The sequence below is a fragment of the Ranitomeya variabilis genome, chromosome 2 (genome assembly GCF_051348905.1).
Source record: "Ranitomeya variabilis isolate aRanVar5 chromosome 2, aRanVar5.hap1, whole genome shotgun sequence".
Classification (NCBI taxonomy): Eukaryota; Metazoa; Chordata; class Amphibia; order Anura; family Dendrobatidae; genus Ranitomeya; species Ranitomeya variabilis.
The window spans coordinates 445665604-445688931 of NC_135233.1; the positions used below are offsets into that span (position 1 = coordinate 445665604).

General features: G+C 44.9%; 1 protein-coding gene and 1 long non-coding RNA gene across 5 annotated transcripts in view; one reads left to right on the top strand and one right to left on the bottom strand.

The window, feature by feature from the left end:
* The window catches only part of NELL1 (neural EGFL like 1), a 988017-nt gene that overhangs the window by 665081 nt on the left and 299608 nt on the right, over window positions 1–23328 (bottom strand). For all 4 annotated transcript variants that reach the window (XM_077287196.1, XM_077287197.1, XM_077287195.1 and 1 more), the window contains exons 6-7: window positions 14003–14075; window positions 13124–13206 (exon numbers count right to left, since the gene is read on the bottom strand). In XM_077287196.1, the coding sequence (XP_077143311.1) occupies window positions 13124–13206; window positions 14003–14075 (156 nt within the window). The remainder of the gene's footprint in view (window positions 1–13123; window positions 13207–14002; window positions 14076–23328) is intronic.
* Window positions 8815–23328, top strand: part of LOC143806544 (uncharacterized) — a 131956-nt gene continuing 117442 nt past the window's right edge. The window contains exons 1-2 of the long non-coding RNA XR_013221502.1: window positions 8815–9075; window positions 15260–15627. This is a non-coding gene — a long non-coding RNA (uncharacterized LOC143806544). The remainder of the gene's footprint in view (window positions 9076–15259; window positions 15628–23328) is intronic.

Below are 23328 nucleotides of genomic sequence, written 5' to 3' on the forward strand. Positions count from 1 at the left end.
AAAAGGTATTATAGTCTCCGCAACAGAAATGTAATCAACAGAATGTATTGAAAGTGGTAGATCCGCATGGTTCAGTGAACACATGCGGATCTACCTGTGTTCAATAGAAGGCAGCGCTTTGAACGCAGCGAACATGCATGGCTTGTGGGAACATAGCCTTCAACTTTTTCCAAACTCGCTCCATCTGCAGTTTTTTTTCTCCCCTTCTTCCAAGACACAACTTTTTTTTTTTTTTTTTCCGCAGAACGATATGTAGGTTTGAATGACACTATTTTTAAACTACTTTTTTTTTTACTTTACAATTTTGTTACTTTTAGTCAATATATTGTCACGATTCCTCAGCTCAGTGAGTGATTACTATGCTGTTCTATGATAACTGTCTTGCTGAGTTGTCTGTCTTGATGGACAGCTTGGCTGTCCAATCATGCGATGGGCTTGCTGAGCTGTCAGTGCTTTGATTGACAGCTCAGCTGTCCAATCTGTGACTGGGAGCTGCGGGACCTTCCCGAGGTGTTCGGTGTTCTGGTGATTGCACAGCTACTTAACTGAGCAGTCTGCCCCTGATCCCTGCCAGATGTCGTTTGTGCTTCTTGGTGAGTGTTGGCCTGATTCGGTTGCGCTGAGTTCTGATCTTCTACTGCCTGACCCTTTGGACCGTGTTCTGACTATACCTTTGTCTTGTCCTTTGGCTTTTGATTCGATATCTCTTGTTATTGACCCTGGACTGTGACCTGACTTACACCTTTGTCTTTTCCCTTTGGCCATCTACGTACTCTCTTGGTATTGACCCCGGAACACCTGACTCTTCTGCCTCACGGTCTGTCCGTGAGTAGTAACTAGCGTCACACATATATATTGACTAAAAATAACAGAACTGTAAAGTAAAAAAAAAAAAAAAAAAGTTTTAAAAAATAAAAATGGTGTCATTCAAACCTACATATCATCCTGCAAAAAATGTAATCTTACTTGGAAGAAGGGGAGGAAAAAACTGCAGATGGAGCAAATTATATATATACAGGTCCTTCTCAAAAAATTAGCATATAGTGTTAAATTTCATTATTTACCATAATGTAATGATTACAATTAAACTTTCATATATTATAGATTCATTATCCACCAACTGAAATTTGTCAGGTCTTTTATTGTTTTAATACTGATGATTTTGGCATACAACTCCTGAAAACCCAAAAAACCTGTCTCAATAAATTAGCATATCAAGAAAAGGTTCTCTAAACGACCTATTACCCTAATCTTCTGAATCAACTAATTAACTCTAAACACATGCAAAAGATACCTGAGGCTTTTAAAAACTCCCTGCCTGGTTCATTACTCAAAACCCCCATCATGGGTAAGACTAGCGACCTGACAGATGTCAAGAAGCCCATCATTGACACCCTCAAGCAAGAGGGTAAGACCCAGAAAGAAATTTCTCAACAAATAGGCTGTTCCCAGAGTGCTGTATCAAGGCACCTCAATGGTAAGTCTGTTGGAAGGAAACAATGTGGCAGAAAACGCTGTACAACGAGAAGAGGTGACCGGACCCTGAGGAAGATTGTGGAGAAGGACCGATTCCAGACCTTGGGGAACCTGAGGAAGCAGTGGACTGAGTCTGGTGTGGAAACATCCAGAGCCACCGTGCACAGGCGTGTGCAGGAAATGGGCTACAGGTGCCGCATTCCCCAGGTAAAGCCACTTTTGAACCATAAACAGCGGCAGAAGCGCCTGACCTGGGCTACAGAGAAGCAGCACTGGACTGTTGCTAAGTGGTCCCAAGTACTTTTTTCTGATGAAAGCAAATTTTGCATGTCATTCAAGGTGCCAGAGTCTGGAGGAAGACTGGGGAGAAGGAAATGCCAAAATGCCTGAAGTCCAGTGTCAAGTACCCACAGTCAGTGGTGTGGGGTGCCATGTCAGCTGCTGGTGTTGGTCCACTGTGTTTCATCAAGGGCAGGGTCAATGCAGCTAGCTATCAGGAGATTTTGGAGCACTTCATGCTTCCTGGCACCTGCTCACAGTGCCAAAACCACTGGTAAATGGTTTACTGACCATGGTATTACTGTGCTCAATTGGCCTGCCAACTCTCCTGACCTGAACCCCATAGAGAATCTGTGGGATATTGTGAAGAGAAAGTTGAGAGACGCAAGACCCAACACTCTGGATGAGCTTAAGGCCGCTATTGAAGCATCCTGGGCCTCCATAACATCTCAGCAGTGTCACAGGCTGATTGCCTCCATGCCACGCCGCATTGAAGCAGTCATTTCTGCCAAAGGATTCCCGACCAAGTATTGAGTGCATAACTGAACATTATTATTTGATGTTTTTTTTGTTTGTTATTAAAAAACACTTTTATTTGATTGGACGGGTGAAATATGCTAATTTATTGAGACAGGTTTTTTGGGTTTTCAGGAGTTGTATGCCAAAATCATCAGTATTAAAACAATAAAAGACCTGACAAATTTCAGTTGGTGGATAATGAATCTATAATATATGAAAGTTTAATTGTAATCATTACATTATGGTAAATAATGAAATGTAACACTATATGCTAATTTTTTGAGAAGGACCTGTATATATATATATTTTAATACAAACATATTTCACATTTGATACATATATGTTTTATTTAAAAAAAAAAAGCAAACGCAAAAATCTAAAAATAAAAAATGTTTCCCATTTGTTATATTAAAAAAAAAAAATAGAAAATAAACAAACAAATAAATGAAATACAATATAAAAATAAAAAAACTGGTTTCCTATTTGTTATTAAAAAAATATATAAAAATTAGAAATTGTTTCACATTTGTTATATTTAAAAAAAACAAAACATGAATCTGAAAATAAAAACTTGCATTTGTTATATAAAAAAATAAATAATCATAAAAAATAAATAAACAAACAACCAGAGGAGAAAGGTTGAACTTGTTGGACCTAGGCCTTTTTTTTTAATGTATGTGACATACTTGCAACTGCGACTTCCATAGCAGACCAAACTCCTAAAAGCATTAAGCTACTTACCGGTAGCAGCATTTTTCGGAGGCCCATGACAGCACCACGAGAGAGGGGATCCGCCCTTCAGGAACAGGAAACCTACAGATACAAAACGGCGGCACCTCTCCCATGCATCAGTTGTATTTCAGAGCTTGAGAGGACTACCATGGTTAATGGCACAAATATATAACCAATATATACAAATATATACAAAATATATCATTCTAACTGTAATTTTATCAACACACGTGAAACCCTATAAAAGGGAGTGCAGCCGCCACATGAAAGGGAGGGAACTAAGGGTGCTGTCATGGGCCTCCGAAAAATGTTGCTACCGGTAAGTAGCTTAATGCTTTATTGGGACTCCCATGACAGCACCACGAGAGATTTACAGAGATGTAAGCTACCCCAGGGAGGGACTATAGCCTGCAGTACCCTTAACCCGAAGGTAAGATCTGAGGAGCTCCCTAAGTCCAACCGATCGTGCTTAATAAAGGTGGAAGGAGATGACCATGTGGTCGCCTTACATATCTGGTTGATTGACACTCCAGATCTTTCTGCCCAGGACGATGCCATGCCCCGCGTGGAATGCACCCTCCGATTCTGCGGAGCCGGACCCCCACCTGCTGTAAAAGCTAGAGAGATAGCCTCCCCTATTCCATTTGGCTAGTGTGCATTTTGATACTCTACGCCCTTTTCTAGAACCTTGGAAGGACAAAAATAATGCATTATCCTTTTTCCAAGGATTAGTAGCCGAGATATATTGTAGTAGGCCTCGTCTAACGAATTAAGCTTCTCTTCTTTAGGGTTAGAAGGGTTAGGGAGAAAAGAGGGTAGGATTATCTCTTGTGACCTGTGAAAGTGGAATGTATTATTGTATGTATGTATGTATGTATGTATTGGGTAAGTAAGCTGGGTCCGGCCTTAGGACTACCCTGTCCTGCAAGAACTCTGTATAAGGGGAAGTCTGGAAAGATGCCTGAATATCCCCTACTCTACAAGCAGATGTTATTGCTATCAGAATACTGTTTTAAGGGATAGCATCTAAATCGAGGCTGACTCCAGGGTTCAATGGGGGCCTCTGTCAAAGCTGAAAGGACTAGGTTGAGATCCCACGGCATGCTTCTATTCTTGTGTATGGGCCTAGCTCTCCCAGTGAGCTTAATAAATCTAGAAATCAAATAGATATCGGCAATATTACAGGAAAATAAGACCCACAGGGCTGAGACCTGCACTTTTAGGGTATGTGCACACGTCAGGATTTCTTGCAGAAATTTCCTGAAGAAAACCGGAAATTTTCTGCAAGAAATCCGCATTTTTTTTTGCGTTTTTTTTTTAGCATTTTGCAAGCGAAATTAGCTTGCAGAATGCTAAAGTTTTCCAACAGACTGACAGGTTGGTCACACTTGTCAAACATACTGTTTGACAAGTGTGACCAACTTTTTACTATAGATGCTGCTTAAGCAGCATCAATAGTAAAAAGATATCATGTTAAAAATAATAAAAAAATAAAAAAATGGTTATACTCACCCTCTGCAGACAGCCGATCTCCTCAGCGGCGTCCGTTCCTATAGATGGTGTGGTGCAGGACCTTCGATGACGTCGCGGTCACGTGACCGCGACGTCATCACGGTCATGTGACCGCGACGTCATCGCAAGTCCTTCACCACACCATCTATAGGAACGGAAGAGGCAGCATGCACCGCTGAGAGGCGGGAAGACTCCGGGGGCCATCAAAGGTGAGTATATGACTTTATTTTAATTCTTTTTTTTTAACCAATTATACGGTGCCCAGTCCGTGGAGGAGAGTCTCCTCTCCTCCACCCTGGGTACCAACCGCACATGATCTGCTTACTTCCCGCATGGTGGGCACAGCCACATGCGGAAAGTAAGCAGATCAATGCATTCCTAGGTGTGCGGAATCCCCGCAATTCCGCAAATTTAATGAACATGTTGCTTTTTTTTCCGCAATGCGATTTTTTCGCGGAAAAAAATGCAACATTTGCACAAGAAATACGGAATACACTTAAAATAATGGGAGGCATATGTAAACTTTTTTTTGCGTTTTTTTCGTGTTTTAATCACGTTTTTATAGTGAAAAAAACGCGAAAAATACTGAACGTGTGCACATGGCCTTAGTGTACTCGTGGAAAGGCCTAATTCCAAACCCTTCTGAGAAATTCAAAGATCTGTCGCACCGGTACCCAGTCTTCAACACTAAACTCAGAAGAGGCTAGGAATCATTTCCAGGTTCTAAAGTAGATCTTTGTTATGATTTGTTTTCTACTTTTCAGAAGGGTGTCCACTAAATTCGGGGAGAAACCTCTATTTGTCAACAATGACCTTTCAGACTCCACGCCGTTAAATTAAGTCCCGTCACTTCTGGATGGTTGATTGGCCCCTGGCAGAGCAGATCCGGAAGGTCTGGAAGTACCCAGGGATCGCATACCTACATAGTCTTGAGCCTTACGAACCAGGTCCTCCTGGGCCAAAATGGGACGATTAGTATGACCCTTGCTTGGTTTTCCCTGATTTTTCTTACCACTAGAGGTAACAGAGCTAATGGCGGGAATGCGTAGGCCTGGGAGAAGTCCCATTTTGTTAGGAATGCGTCCACTACCAGAGGATTCTCCCTGGGATTTAGAGAACAGAATCTCCTTACTTATCTGTTTCTCCTGTTGGCAAAGAGGTCTACCTCCGGTTGACCCCATTTGCGGACAATCTGGTTGAAGATGTCCCTGTCCAAAGACCACTCTCCCTGCTTTAGGGTATTGCAGCTTAGAAAGTCCTTTCCTCTGTTATGAAGCGCTGTCAAAGATTGAATATGTCTTTCGGCTGTTTGAAATAGGCGATCTGCTACTTGCATCATAGCCTTTGAACGTGTTCCACCTTGGTGGTTGACATAGGCTACCGCCACTTGGTTGCGCGAAAGAATCTTGACATGGTGACCTTGTAGATATAAGAGGAGCTTTTAACTGATAATTTCTATTGCCAACAACTCCCTCTGATTGGACGAGGATCCCACCCGGGAGCCCTATTGTCCTTGGACCACGATGTCACACATATGGGCCCCCCACCCCGAGGAGCTAGCATCCGTGGTTATTACACGGTTATGTGGGTTACCCAGGGAACTCCTTAAGATAAGATGTCCTTGTCCAGCCATCACCTAAGAGACATGATGTTTAACGGCTCAATGATATTTGGCTCTGCAGGGACCCCCCCTAAGGCTCTATCATTAACAAAGACATCCTTCCTTAAGGGTCTAGTGTGAAACTGAGCCCACCTGACGGCTGGGATACATGACGTCAGGGGCCCTAACAAGGACCTGGCCTGCCTGAGGGTCATTCAACTTGTCTGGATGTAGACAACATTGTTGTGCTTCAGAATCTAACAGTAGATCTAAAAATTTCTGGACCTTTAAAGGCTGCAATCGGGATTTTTCATAATTTATTATCCAGCCTAAATGCTTCTAGCCTGGCCCTAGGTTTTTCTATTTGTGACAGGCAATGATTCACTGAATTACCCACTATCAGGAAATCATCTAAGTAAGGGATAATAAGAATATTCGACTCCCGCAGATGAGCCATGACTTCAGCAACTAATTTCGTGAATACCCGAGGGGCAGCCGATAAACCGAAGGGAAGCGCCGTAAACTGAAAATGGAGGACTACCCCCCTCATGGACACCGATTTGTATGGATAGGTACTTGATAGTACGCGTCTCTCAAATCTATGACCGCCGTGAAACAATTTTCAACCAACATCTTTATTGATGAACTGATTGATTCCATCTTAAAGGTTCGATTGATTAGAAACTCATTTAGGGAATGAAAATTAATTCTAAATGATCTATCAGGTTTCTGAATGAGAAACGTAGGAGAGTAGAATCCTCTACCACTCTCAGATTCCGGAACCTCTACTAGAACACTTTAAAGGCATGAATCCAAAATCTCTGTTTCCAATGCCGTCTGTTCAAGAGGGGAAGAGTGCAAGGGAGTTCATTTAAAGCTATTCCGCAGAATAAAAGTGAACTCAAGCTGGAGTCCATTAGCTATTATGTTCCGCACCCAGTCACTATTTGTGATCTCTAACCATGCCAGAAGGAATGCCGACAATCTTCCCCCACGAAAACTGCTAGTCATTTGTCGGGCTTCTTACGCTCTCCTGAAGAGCGACTAAACAAAGTCCGTACCCCCATCTGAAACAGTGCCTAGTGGGTGATGTGCGTCTTCTTCCCTGACCAAACCTCCTTCTATTGAAAGGATGTCGGTAGGACGTAGAAGATAAATTTGGGAACTTTTTCTTATCCCCTGCCTTATCCAGCAACTCATCCGGTTGGATCAAATAGATACTCCCTATTGCACGGGATAGTACAGAGCTTTGATCTTGTTTGGATGTCCCCGGCCAGCATTTAAGCCACAAGGCTCTGCGGGCCATATTGGAAAGTCCTGCTGCTCTGGCCGCCATCCTAACAGAGTCAATCGGGCATTCATTAGGAAAGCTGCAGCTTCCTGAATCACTGGCAGGCCACCTAGAATTGTATCTCTAGATCTCTAGCAGCCCCTTCTTTAGCTGGGACTCTAATTGGTCCAGCCAGACCATTATGTATGTGGCCGTACAAGTTGCTGCTACCGCTGGTCTTCGGGAACTGGCCATCTCCCAGGTTCCCTTAAGGAAGGTCTCTGCCTTCCTGTCTAGGGGATCTTTAAGGGTCCCCATGTCTTCAAAAGGTAGCGAGGTCCTTTTTGATGCTTTGGCTACCGCCACATGTAACTTAGGGGCTTTGTTCCAGGTATTGACTGCCGGATCCTCGTAAGGGTATCTACGTTTAAGAGCCAGTGGTAAGGAGCCCCTCTTCTCTGGCTCTTTCCATTTCCGGCAAAATTAGCTCCTGGATCTTTTCATTTAAAGGGAAAGACCATCGCTTCCTCCAGCCCACTAAACATGGTCACCTGCATGGATAGCTGCGGTTGGGGTTCCGCTATGCCCATCGTACCCCTGACCGTTTCCCAGTTTATCTACTCGGTCTAGGGCAAGCAAAAATGAGCAGGGTCTTTGTATCTTGAGCCCTTTACTTGAGACAGGGACTTCAAGGATTCCCTTACTTCTGCCCTATTTCTTTCAGGCTTGCAGTAATATGAGGAGACCCTTCTCCCTGGGGGAGGATAGTAAAAGCAACATAGTCTATCTAGACGTAATGCCACTCCACCCCTTCCCCTTCCTGAGACCTTACCGTCTGCAGGATACATGGGGTACATAATTTTTTCGGGCACGAATCTGGTAAGGGGACTCCACAGAGGGCGCATTCCTTGTGTTTAGCCTTATCCGTGCACCTCTTCCCCTATATAAAAAATATAAGGGGGACCGCATCACTGAGTCAACATTCACGTAGATCCCTTACCAGTGCCTGCAGCAAATAGGTACCGGAATGAGGGGGAGGGTTTCACAGTCAATGCTCCTGACTCTTGTCTGGAGGAGCTCTTATGACTGGACTGTTCACTCCGTCTGTCACTTTCACACATCTTTCAGCAGCCTCAGCTGCTGCTCATGATCACTCTCTATTGTGCACAGAAAATGAGACCAGAAGCATGGGACCTTCCCTGAAGCCTGCTTACATCCCCTCCTCCGGTCAGCAGATTAGCCTCGCCGTCCTCCACTTGACTCCCCGCCCCTACAGGTGCACCAACCGGCCTGAGGGACGTGTGCAAGTGTCCGGCGTCCTATTCCGGTGGGCGCCGCCATCTTGGATTTACCGCGCATGCGCAGCAACCCCGGTGACCCGGAAGCGCATGCTGGCTCTGCCTCAGACGTCACCGCGGCCCATCGACGCTTTGCGTCCAGAGCAGCGCGGGACGCCCGGCCTGCCAGTAGCGCCCCGGACAGTGCCCACCATCACGCCCCGGCTCCGCACACATCACCTCTGGCACAAGTACACTGCTGGAGCAGAAGAACCCGGGGAAATACTTACCCTGCGCTGGCTTCTATGGAGATGGACATCCTCCGGACTCCGCTCCCTGCTGCGAACGCCACTGCCGTGCAGCCCAGCCAGGACCACCGTGGCGTCTCCAGGAACTCCGCACTGGCCGAGGTAGGAGACCCCGCCGCTACCTGAACCAGCCGGCTGGCCTGGGATCCATGAGACTCTTCATCTGTAGGATCCCGTCCCATCAGGAACAGGAAACCAACTGATGCGTGGGAGAGGTGCCGCCCTTTTGTATCTGTAGGTTTCCTGTTCCTCAAGGGCGGATCCCCTCTCTCGTGGTGCTGTCATGGGAGTCCGAATAAACTTTGGATTATCTATACTATGCCTCATAGTGAATAAACAAGAAAAATGTCAGAATTGCTGTTTTTTGGTCACCTCAAGAACAAAAAAAATTGTATACAAAGTGAGCAAATGTCATATGTACGATATAATGGTACTAATAAAAATTACATCGCTCCTTTGGAAAAATAAGCCTCTTATATAATCACTCCACTGATGGAAAAATAGAAGAAGAAAAAAAAAAGTTATTATTCTCAGAACCATTAACATCTGACAAAAGAATCTATATAAAAAAAAGGCCTAACTTTGTGAACATAATGTAGTAAAACGTAACAAACACATATAAATCTCTATAATTTGTACTTTCATGGCTCTGGACCGAGTAGGGATGGAAAAAGAAAAATTAAAAAAAAAACTAAACTTGGCAAGGAGGAGTTAATATTGGGTAATTTATAGGAACCATTATCATTACTGAATCCAGGCAAACATAGAATTACTGACAAATCGCCAAGAGCTGTGACATTAGGAGTAAATGTCTGGCTGTGGAGTATCGGCGGTATTATACATGAAGGTAATGCCCAGATATTACTGCCGGGATCCCGCAGAATCTGTTTACTGGATAGAACCTGAGCGCCATAAACCCCGGATTATCCGGCGCATCCACATCATAATCCCGCAGGGTACGAGGCGCGGCGGCACTAATTACAGACATGGCGGGATAACATGCAGACTTAAGGACAGAGGCCGGAGAAGACCCAAGTCATAGCAGGTGAATATATGCGAGAGTGGATCTCACCTTGGGCAGCTGAGATACACCAACTCACCAGACAGTATCACACATGACAGGATTAGATACCTTGGCTCAATCGGAAATAATATACAAGGCATGAGGAATAAATATCCCATGGGTATTTAAAATGATAGGATTCGATACATCGGCTTTGAACATAGTATCACACAATAGGATTAGATACACTAGCTCAGAACATAGCACCGCACAATGGGATTAGATATATCAGCTCACAACATAGCACCACACAATAGGATTAGATACACGGGCTCAGAACATAGCACCACACAATAGGATTAGATACACCGGCTCAGAACATAGCACCACACAATAGGATTAGATACACCGGCTCAGAACATAGCGCCACACAATAGGATTAGATACACCGGCTCAGAACATAGCGCCACACAATAGGATTAGATACCTGGGTTCAACATAATATGTTATTCATGTACATAGACTTGGCAGACAGCATCAAACATAATAGGCTTAGATACACTAACTCAGCAGACAGTGTATTGACCTCAGAAAACAGTACCAACCATGATATACTCGGATACACCAACCTGGCTGACAGTATCACATATCAAAGACTTGGATACACTATCTTAGCAGACAGCATGGGATTAGACACATTCGCTCAGCAGACATTACTCATGATTGGCACATCACCCATCATATTCTGAGATACACTATATCAACATACATTATTACCAATGACTGGCTTGGATACACTATCAAAGACCACATCAGACATGATTGGATTAGATACATTAGCTCAGCAGACATTATCACACTTGATAGGCTCTATACACTATATCAATAGATGGTATCAGAGAAGATGGACTTGGATACACTATCATATACTGCAACAGACATAAATGGATTACATACAGTAGCTCAGCAGACATGATATCAAACATGATAGACATAACACTAAGCGTTGGCTTAGATACATTATATCAACATACAGTATCACAGTTGACAGGCTTGGATACACCATCTTAGGCTGGAGTCACACTTGCGAGTGCAATGCGAGAAAATCGCAAGAGTCTCTCGCATCAATACGCGGCACTGCCGCTGGCACTCGCGACCAGAGCGTGCGGCTGCATAGAAATACATGCATAGTGCCGGGTATTCATGCGCGAGTTTCTCGCATTGCAAACGCAAGTGTGACCCCGGCCTTAAACAGTACCCCACAAGGTTGGATTAGATATACAAGCTTAGCAGACCATAACACAAATGATAAGATCAGATGCACCGGCTCAGATGCTAACTACCTGGCATAGATACACTCAGACAGTAGCCCGTATGACAGAGGGCTCGCTGATATTCACCTGTGATCACCTTACATACTTAGACATCAGATATTTATGTGAGCGCCCACCTTCCTATGTAACATTGCAGACATCTGTCCTCCCACTCATACAAGTCGGAGAGTGTCAGGACCCCATATCCCCAGTTAGTCACCTTTTTTTAGCCCCTGCCCCATGAATTCCCCCATATCCCCAGGTAGAATTCACCTTCTCCTAGCCCCTGCCCCATGAATTCCCCCAATTTTCCCAGGTAGTAACCTTCTCCGAGCCCCTGCCCCATGAATCCCCCCTATACCCCCAGGTAGAGTCACTTTCTCCTAGCCCCTGTCCCATAAATCCTCCCTTATTCCCAGGTAGAGTCACCTTTTCCTAGCCCCCGCCCAATGAATTTCCCCATATCCCCAGGTAGAGTCACCTTCTCTTAGCCGCTGCCCCATGAATCCCCCATATCCCCATGTAAAGTCAGCTTCTCCCATCCCCTGTCCCATAAATCTCCCCCATATCTCCAGGTAGAGTCACCTTCTCCTAGCCCCTGCCCCATAAATCCCCCCCCCCATATCTCCAGGTAGAGTCACCTTCTCCTAGCCCCTGCCCCATAAATCCCCCCCATATCCCCAGGTAGAGTCACCTTCTCCTATCCCTTGCCCCATGAATCCTCCTTTATACCCAGGTAGAGTTCACCTTCTCCTAGCCCCTGCGCCATCGATCCCCCATATGCCCAGGTAGAGTTCACCTTCTCCTAGCCCCTGCCCCATCGATCCCCCATATGCCCAGGTAGAGTCACCTTCTCCTAGCCCCTGTCCCATCAATTCCCCCATATGCCCAGGTAGAGTCACCTTCTCCTAGCCCCTGCCCCATCAATTCCCCCATATGCCCAGGTAGAGTCACCTTCTCCTAGCCCCTGCCCCATGAATCATCCCCTATTCCCAGGTAGAGTCACCTTCTCCTAGCCCCTGCCCCAACAATCCCCCCCATATCCACAGGTAGAGTCACCTTCTCCTAGCCCTTGCCCCATGAATCCCGCCATATCCCCAGGTAGAGTCACCTTCTCCTAGCCCCTGCCCCATAAATCCCCCCCATATCCCCAGGTAGAGTCACCTTCTCCTAGCCCTTGTCCCATCAATTCCCCCATATGCCCAGGTAGAGTCACCTTCTCCTAGCCCTTGCCCCATGAATCCCGCCATATCCCCAGGTAGAGTCACCTTCTCCTAGCACCTGCCCCATAAATCCCCCCCATATCCCCAGGTAGAGTCACCTTCTCCTAGCCATTGCCCCATCAATTCCCCCATATGCCCAGGTAGAGTCACCTTCTCCTAGCCCTTGCCCCATGAATCCTCCTTTATTCCCAGGTAGAGTTCACCTTCTCCTAGCCCCTGCCCCATCGATCCCCCATATGCCCAGGTGGAGTTCACCTTCTCCTAGCCGCTTCCCCATCAATCCCCCATATGCCCAGGTAGAGTTCACATTCTCCTAGCCCCTGTCCCATCAATTCCCCCATATGCCCAGGTAGAGTCACCTTCTCCTAGCCCCTGTCCCATCAATTCCCCCATATGCCCAGGTAGAGTCACCTTCTCCTAGCCCCTGCCCCATCAATTCCCTCATATGCCCAGGTAGAGTCACCTTCTCCTAGCCCCTGCCCCATGAATCATCCCTTATTCCCAGGTAGAGTCACCTTCTCGTAGCCCCCGCCCCATGAATCCCCCCCATATCCACAGGTAGAGTCACCTTCTCATAGCCCCTACTCCACGAGTCCCCCGTATCCCCTTACCTTGGCTGTGAGTTTTGCCAGCAGCTCCTGTAAATCCATGATTCCTTGCACGAGACTCAGGAAATCGCTGCAGGTCGGGCATGCTCCATAAGACAAGACAAGAGAACGCAAGTAAAAACCTCGGATTAAACATGATGCATCAAGACGGCAGAGACCATTTACATGTAAATGAGGATATTAAGCAGCAACGTACTAATACCAACATCTCCATCAATGTAAGGACGAGCAGTGCAACTTCATCTGCTTCTAAGGGAAACAAATGTATCTAATCATCAATCAGGGTGATACACTGTAACGCTGCCGCCCTACGAGTCACAAAAAGCACAAGCTGCTGTGTCTCCTGTCCTCTCCATCCTGCTCCAGATATTAGTTTATTAGCTCATACCAAGCCTATGGATATACAGATGTGGCAGAGCTGAAATCGCCACTTGATTATTTTTGTGCCATGAAATTCAGTGAAAATAAATACATCCCCCCAAAAATTGCAAATTCTGCTCTGCTGAATCTGGATATCCCATAAAGGGGTTGGCATCCCCCACAATTAGCTGCCAGGGTGGACAGCGCCGCACATTCTGTAGTGGCCGTTCTCAGGTACTGCAATTTAGTTCATTAGCGCTGAGCTGCAGAACTGAGAATGACGACTAAAATAGAATTTTTCTTTTTTTTGGCTCTATACACAGTGTAGTTCCGGCAGCCATGAGAACTAGTAACAACTGATTAGTGGGGGCGCCAGGTGTCGCGGTCCACATTGATTTGATAATGATTGTGGGGTTCTCCATTGTGGACTTTCCCTTTAAGATTCCTTTAATAAACCATTACTCTCTATTGAGCACTCATGTTTCTGCATTACAACGCCTGTTAAGAATAGTTTCCACTTACTGCGATTCAGGTTTGGGCACTGTGTTATGTATCCGCTCGGCATAAAGATGAGTTTCACGTCTTGAATCACTCCCTGGGGAATGAAGCAGAGAATTTGCGGTCAGTGACAAAATTCACATGTAATGCAGATCAATCGCTCAGCTGCCTTCAGAACAAGGATTTTGGCAGCAGAGGAGTTTGCATGTCAAGTAATACACAGAGCTGGGAAAGATGGGGGGCGGCACTGGGCAACGGCACCAAACCAAGGGCCCAGCTTTGTATATAATGGCCAAACTGGCACCTGAGCATCAGAGGACTTTATATTCAGGTCTTAACAGAATATCTGGAAGAACTGAATGCTGATGGGGTTTCCAAACCTTTTAATAGACTTTGTGGCTAAAAGGGAATCTGTCAGCAGGATTTCACCACCCAAACGATTTATATGTGCCTGCAGATTATTCAAAGACAAGTCCAACAATACTTTTACATGGCCAGTCCGTTCCTCCATTCCTGAGAAATCAGCTTCTGAATTCATATGCAAATGAGACTGAAGAGCTATGGTAGATCTGAAGCCTCTGTCACTCCAGCTCTACTCCTCCTCCCAGCCTTGCTGCTTTCTGACTGAAAGCCTCTATGCTGTGTGTCTTCTGGCAAAGGAGCCATGAGGCAAGCAGGAGGTGGTGGTGTTGGGCAAGGAATAGAGCTGGAGTGACAGATGTTTCAGATCTACCATCGCTGGTACTGGATCCAGCCTCTATTAATTCGAATTAAGGATGGATCTGCAGTACCCAGCGGCGGCCACAATAGAAGTGATGGCGCTGTTTATTGCAGCATCACACAACGTTCAGGCGCTGGCAACAGCTTATCAGCAGAGGTGCCAGGTGTTTCACCCCCACTGAAAGTAGTGGCCGACCCCTTTAATTGAGGACCTATACTTACAATAGATAATCAGTATGAGACCAGTGGGGGTCTCACATCCTGCATTGCCATAATCAGAAGAAAATTACTCCAGCATTCAAGTAAATGAGGCGATAAAGTGCAATACTCACAAGTGGCCACTAAATATGTACGGGGCTGCTGAGTACATCGCTGATATATAGCAGCTGTCTGAGTAATTATCAACTATCAGGAAATTGGTAGAGGTGTCGGACCCTCACCGATCTCCTACTGATGACCTATTTTATGGACAGTCCATCAATTGTTAAGTTCTGGACATCCCTTTAAGTAGAGTCAAAGTTGCCATTAGTCCCAAATTTGCACTTTTTTTTTTTCTTGCAGGATCTCTGATTGCTGTTAATGAATGGAAAGAAACTGAAAACCATCTTGACCATGTGCGGTTTACGGCTCCTTGCAGTGCACCAGACCCTGCAGCCGGACGTCATCCATCTCTGGATGCAGATCATCGTGGGCTCATTCACTGCGAGTCAGCAGAGATCTTATACAAAAAAAAGGTTTGGAAATCCTCCTAACAGATGAGGCGCCAATAAATCAGAGCATTCATTGTGTTATTCTGGAAGGTGCTGATGCTTGCAGCACTGAGAATTAACAGTTTCATTAAGCAAGCAAGTTGCAGAATTCTACACGCCCCATTGTACAAAGAGAGGAGGGAAAAAAATAAATTTGAGAAATACAAAGCAAACAGATGTGTAAGTAAAATATGTACATGCCGAATGACTGCAAACTTGGTTAATGGAGGCACGATGTATTCATTCTCTGCAACATGAGAAAATAATTAACATGAGCGCCTGCCATTTATTTGTGTATCAAATATTGATAAGAATAGAAGCCATGAAATAAAACTGCAGTGACTGCTGGAAGGCTGGATTATTAATGCAGCAGCTCGCAGACCCAGCTTCATCTAGATCAGCTATTTTACAAGCGATGCTAGCAGGCAAGACTTGTGACAACCATGTTAAAGAGGAACTCCATCTTTACTCTTGTTATTTGGCTTGTAGAAACTATTTTTCATGTATTTTTGGCTACAAATTGATTTTATAATTGGGTGTCATTAATGCTTTTGCGCTATTTGCGTCATATAGCTTCCATACTGCATGGTCTATTGCTGGCTGTAGAATGAGTTAACGGAGAATCCATCAGTTAGATCATTCTGTCTGTCCAATGGGAAAGTTTTAACTCTTGCTTCTTGTTTTGTATTTTTTAGCCGAATTATGACCACAGTTGAATGGGCAGGGAAATGCAGAGCCTTTGAAAAAATAAACGACTTTTGGCCCCCTAATACATGAATTTATTAAAACTAAATTTAAATTGAAATTGCCCTCAATAGTTCTGCAGTGTGTGTGTGTGTGTGTGTGTGTGTGTGTGTGTGTGTGTGTGTGTGTGTGTGTGTGTGTGTGTCTGTTATGAGATGCTGGACACTGGGGGCAGAGATGCTGGACACATTGGGGGCGGGACTGGAGACAGATGAGGCATGATTGGAGACACGGGGCAGAATGAAATACATGGGGCAGGGATTGGAGCCAGATCGTGCAGGATGGGGAGATTATATGGGGCAGAATGGATACTCATGAGGGCAGGATGGGAGAACATATGGCTGGAGCCAAGAATGAGATACACGGGGCCAGGATGGGCGATATTATTATTACCATAGGGGCTAATTAAGGGATATTATTACTGCAGTGATGTATTTATTTTATATTTTGAGGACACTGTTTTACATGGGGGCGGTTCTGTTACTGTGTAGAGTGACACTATGTTGCCACTTTTTCTTCATGTGGTGTAATGTAGAAGTTGGGAAAAATTAAGTAATGTGTTCTGCAAGCGGAGCTCGAGATAACTGTTATTTCCTGCAGAGACGATGCAGGAACTGCTGACACACTTCAGCCACAGGAGGTCTGGCATTGTCCTGCATTAGGAGGAACCCATGGCCAACCGCACCAGCATATGGTCTCACAAGGGGTCTGAGGATCCACTGCCAAACCGGTCATGCTGAAAGATGTTACAGGCAGCAGAACATTCTCCACAGTTTGTCCAGACTCTGTCACATGTGCTCAGTGTGAACCTGCTTTCACCTGTGAAGAGCAAAGGGCGCCAGTGTCGAATCTGCCAATCTTGGTGTTCTCTGGCAAATGCCAATAGACCTGCACAGTGCTGGGCTGTAAGCACAACACCTACTTTTGGATGTCAGGCCCTCATACCACCCTCATGGAGTCTGTTTGACAGTTTGAGGAGACACATGCACATTTGTGGCCTGCTGGAGGTAATTTTGTAGGGTTCTGGCACTGCTCCTCCTGTTCCTCGTTGCACAAAGAAGGAGATAGCGGTCCTGCTGCTGGATTGTTGCCCTCCTATAGCCCCCTCCACATCTCCTGGTGTACTGGCCTGTCTCTTGGTATCTGCTTCATGCTCTGGACACTACGCTGACAGACACAGCAAACCTTCTTGCCACAGCTCGCAATAATATGCCATCCTGGATGAGGTGCTCTACCAGAGCAACTTCTGTGGGTTGTAAGCACCGCCTCATGCTACTGTACAGTACCTCTAGGGGTGAGAATAATGACAAAATGCAAAAGTAACCAAAACAACAGTCAAAAAGGATGAGAACAGACAAGTTGTCTGTGGTCACCGCCTGCAGAACCACTCCTTTATAGGGGTTCTTTAGCTAATGGCCTATAATTTCTACCTGTTATCTGTTCCATTTGCAGCAGGAGAAATTCATTCACAATCAATGTTGCTTCATAACTGGACAGGTTGATCTCACAGAAGTGTGATTGACTTGGAGTTACATTGTGTTGTTTAAGAGTTTCCTTTATTTTGTTGAGCAGTATATTAAATAATATACACACACACACAAATATTTGAGTTAAATATCTTGTAAAAATCTCTCAACTCCCCTGATTCTGCCCATCTCTTCCGTTTTGCTCTGTGCCGCTCCATTGCAGGGATATTCATGTTTGTTGCAACTGTCCATTTCTTCAGAGTCTGGGGGGGGGGGTGCTTTTATGGGGGCTAAGCTGCCAATCACAGCATTGGAGCATCTGAGGCTGTTAGATCAATTGCCGTGCTGCGATTGGCCGCATCTTGGAGGAAGGAGTGAAAACACACGCCCCTGAGGAAGACTCTTAATTGGGGTTTTATTCAGAGATTTCACACTAGTGATTGTCTTACCGCTTTCTCTAACATCATGTCCTCCCTCTATCTGAAACTGAACCTGTCAAAAACTGAACTCCTCGTGTTCTCTCCCTCTACTAACCTATCTTTGCCTGACATTGTCATCTCCCTGTGTGGTTCCACCATTACTCCCAAGCAACATGCCCGCTGCCTTGGGGTCATACTTGATTCCGAGCTTTCATTCACCCCCCACATCCGATCATTCGCTCGCTCTTCTTACCTACATCTCAAAAACATTTCTAGAATTCGCCCTTTTCTTGCTTTCGACTCTGCAAAAACTCTTACTGTTTCACTCATTCATTCTCGTCTGGACTATTTTAACTCTCTACTAATCGGCCTCCCTCTTACCAAACTCTCCCCTCTCCAATCTGTCCTGAACGCTGCAGCCAGGATCATATTCCTCACCAACCATTACACCGATGCCTCCACCCTGTGCCAGTCATTACACTGGCTACCCATCCGCTCCAGAATCCAGTACAAAACTATTACCCTCATTCACAAAGCGCTACATGGCTCAGCACCACCCTACATCTCTTCTCTGGTCTCAGCCTACCACCCTACCCGTGTTCTCCGTTCTGCTAATGACCTGAGGTTAGCATCCTCAATAATCAGAACCTCCCACTCCCGTCTCCAAGACTTTTCACGTGCTGCACCAATTCTTTGGAATGCACTACCCAGGTTAATACTATTAATCCCCAATCCCCACAGTTTTAAGCGTGCCCTAAAAACGCATTTGTTCAGACTGGCCTACCGCCTCAACGCATTAACCTAATTATCCCTGTGTGGCCCATTCATATAAGTTAAACCAAAATCAGGTTCCTCGCATCATGTTCTCATACAATTTATGCAGTTAATAGCCCTCTGTCTGTACTGCTACATACTAAGGCTGTTAACTGGTTCATGCAGCTTTACATAAACACTCGATCCTTACACTATGGCTGGGCCGAACAACGAAAGCAATTGTTACCATCCACCTCTGGTGTCTCCCTTTTTCCTCAGTTTGTAAGCTTGCGAGCAGGGCCCTCACTCCTCTTGGTATCTGTTTTGAACTGTTATTTTTGTTATGCTGTAATGTCTATTGTCTGCACAAATCCTCTCTATAATTTGTAAAGCGCTGCGGAATATGTTGGCGCTATATAAATAAAATTATTATTATTATTATAAAGTCATATACTGTAGCTAACTTTCAATTAAACAAGTCCCAATATGACTATTGACCGGCAAAGAAAGAGGAATAAAAGTTATATTGGAAGGAGAAGAGGAAAAATAAAAAGCAAAAAAATAGGATACTGACTGCATCTCTTTCAACAAAGGGCTCTCATAAACCTGGAGCCGACCCCGGCTGAATACTTATGGGAGGGCGACCATAAGGTTCTTACAGACCAGGAAGAAGAGTGAGGGCTGAGAAATGTCCCTTTTCTCCAAGTGGAGGTTGAATAGGAGAATTGTAAGAGAAGGAAATAAGAACAAGGTTGTCTTATCTCTGCATGGTGTGGAATGGAGGCCTGAACCTTCAGTCATGGATATCATTGTGAGGTTTCTTATTGGGTACCCTACATTCAATAAGACACATTTGCTATTTTGGATCCTGGGGAATTAATATAACATGTGGAAGGTATAATAGGGAGCTGGCCATCGGGAACCAACTCGAGTCAACCAGCACTCTTCAAGGGGTTGTCCACTACTGCAATACTTTTTTCTTTAGATGGTGGGCTAGCCTGCGCAGATCTCTAGTGCCGGTTGTGTCTTCCAGACTTAAATATTTTGATTAATGCAATTGTTGGGATCAACATGTAAGGAATCATCCCAGCAGGAGACTTTATTGCTATATATATCTAATTAGTCACTATAACGATATAGCCGTTCCATTAAAGAGATTTATAGCTTTGTCTTCAATACCTACTAAGTAACACTAACTGTTCCAAGACAGACTATGCTTTAGCCCCGGCAGCCTCAGGAAGGGATAACATCCGAACATGTTAATAAATTCACACATGGGGCTGGTATCCAATTTTTTAGATATCCAGGTGCCCATCTATCCCCCAAAAGAAGGTTGAAAGACCAGTCTCAAGCTGGAATTCGATTGGTATCCAGTTATAACAGCTGTATAGTTGGTAACACATTAGTCAAGAAATAAGGCTAGCTTTATCTTCCAAAACAGAGATGACATAAGGGCCACCCTTTAGGATCGTCACTCCATTTGCTGTAATGCGGAGAATAATCTTTGGATATAATGCACAATGACCCAGGAACAGATGGTACTTCTGTGTCACCTATAACAAGGGAGAAAATACAATTTCTGTAGACCTCTGCCTCCCCCCGCTTATCTATTGCCCCACCCCTGCCTAATTTTAACTTACACATGGTCTGCCCAAATAGTAGTAAATTTACTTAACACACTATATAAAAAAGCAACATTTCTAAAAGCAAGTATAATCTAAAATTTAGACTTACAGTAAGTGGAAAATCTAAAAAAAATCTATATCTATTTCCGGCTTTGTTTTTGGCATTACTATGATTCATAATACCCAATTTCATGAATTCCCGTTACTTATTTAAAATATTATCTTTTTTACATCAGTATTTTATAAAAGATTCGTCTAGATAATGGGTGGACCTTTTAAGCAGGGGTGGAGTCAAGAAACTTTTTAGGGTATGTGCACACGCTGCGGATTTTGCTGCGGATCCGCAGCATTTCCGCAGCTGCGGATCCGCAGCGGTTTCCCATGCATTTACAGTACCATGTAAAGCTATGGGAAATTAAATCCACAGTGCACATGCTGCGGAAAAAAACGTGCGGAAATGCAGCGGTTTATTTTCGGCAGCATGTCAATTCTTTGTGCGGAATCCGCAGCGGTTTTTCACCTGCTCCAATAGAAAACTGCAGGTGAAAACCCGCAGCGGAATCCGCAATAAAAACCGCGATAAATCCGCAGTAAAAACCGCAGCAGTTTTGCACTGCAGATTTATCAAAACCGCTGCGGAAAATTCCGCAATGGAATCCGCAGCGTGTGCACATGGCCTTAAAGTAAGCCAAGATGGAACCACATCTTACAGCCACTCCAAATCCTATAAGGTCAAGTTCACATGATTCTAATTTTGTTCCAAGTGCTGTCCATTAAAAAAAAACAAACAAAAAAAAAAAACGGACATCACACGGACGGCACTAGGTCCAATATTATTCAATAAGGCTGTTCAGATGAGATTTTTTCTTTTTTTTTTTTCACGGACTAAATTTGGAGTAGAAAAATAATTACAGCTAGTTTCTTCTTTATGTCAGATGACCCTTACTTATTCAGGTGTAGGGGGCACAAAAAAAAAAAAATATATCTCATACAGATCAACCATATACACCATGTTCCAAATTATTATGCAAATTACATTTTTCTCGGATTTTCCTAAATGGTCGGTGCAAATGACAGTCAGTCTAATAAAAGTCATCACCGGTTAGAGTATACATCGAATTTTATTGCAGAAACCTCCCAATGATAACAGTATAATCAACAAAATAAATAAAAACTTAAAATGCACTGTTCCAAATTGTTAGGCACAGTAGAATTTCTAAACATTTAATATGTTTTAAAGAACTGAAAAGGCTCATTTGTGGAATTTGCAGCATTAGGAGGTCACATTCACTGAACAAAAACGCTATTTAACTCCAAAACATCCTAACAGGCCAAGTTACATGTTAACATAGGAACCCTTCTTTGATATCACCTTTCTTGCATCCATTGAACTTGTGAGTTTTTGTAGAGTTTCTGCTCGTATTTCTTTGCATGAAGTCAGAATAGCCTCCCAGAGCTGCTGTTTTGATGTGAACTGCCTCCCACCCTCATAGATCTTTTGCTTGATGATACTCCGAAGGTTCTCTATAGGGTTGAGGTCAGGGGAAGATGGCGGCCACACCATGAGTTTATCTCCTTTTATGCCCATAGCAGCCAATGACAGAGGTATTCTTTGCAGCATGAGATGGTGCATTGTCATGCATTTAGATGATTTTGCTCCTGAAGGCACATTTCTGCTTTTTATACCATGGAAGAAAGTTGTCAGTCAGAGACTCTATATACTTTGCAGAGGTCATTTTCACACCTTCAGGAACCTTAAAGGGCCCTACCTGCTATTTCCCCATGATTCCGTCCCAAAACATGACTCCTCCACCTCCTTGCTGATGTCGCATCCTTGTTGCGACATGGTGGCCACTACTCCATCCATCTCGACCATCCAGGGTTGCTCGACACTCATCAGTAAACAAAACAGTTTAAAAATTAGTCTTCATGTACTGTATGTCTGGGCCAACTGCAACCGTTTCTGCTTGTGAACACTGTTTAGGGGTGGCCGAATAGTAGGTTTATGCACTACAGCAAGCCTTTGAAGGATCCTACACCTTGAGGTTCGAGGGACTCCAAAGGCACCAGCAGCTTCAAATATCTGTTTGCTGCTTTGTAATGGTATTTTGGTAGCTGCTCTCTTAAAGGGAACCTATCACCCCGTTTTTTTCGGTATGAGATAAAAATACTGTTAAATATGGCCTGAGCTGTGCATTACAATAGTGTAGTTTGTGGACCCCGATTCCCCACCTATGCTGCCGAAATACGTTACCAAAGTAGTCATTTTCGCCTGTCAATCAGGCTGGTCAGGTCGGATGGGCGTGGCTTCTTCCCCCAGATATTGCGTAGTTTTCCGTTGGTGGCGTAGTGGTGTGCGCATGTCCAACGTCCCCAATCCTGCACGGGGGGGTGAAAATAGCAGCGATGTCCGTTATTCCATTGGTGGTCGGTGGGCGCGGCCATCTTCCTTTGGCCGCGCGTGCGCAGAAGCGGCGCTCTGCTGGCCGCGGCTTCAGGAAAATGGCCGCGGGCATCCGCGCGTGCGCAGATGGAGATCGCGGCGGCCATTTTCCTGAAGCCGCGGCCAGCAGAGCGCCGCTTCTGCGCACGCGCGGCCAAAGGAAGATGGCCGCGCCCACCGACCACCAATGGAATAACGGACATCGCTGCTATTTTCACCCCCCCCCCGTGCAGGATTGGGGACGTTGGACATGCGCACACCACTACGCCACCAACGGAAAACTACGCAATATCTGGGGGAAGAAGCCACGCCCATCCGACCTGACCAGCCTGATTGACAGGCGAAAATGACTACTTTGGTAACGTATTTCGGCAGCATAGGTGGGGAATCGGGGTCCACAAACTACACTATTGTAATGCACAGCTCAGGCC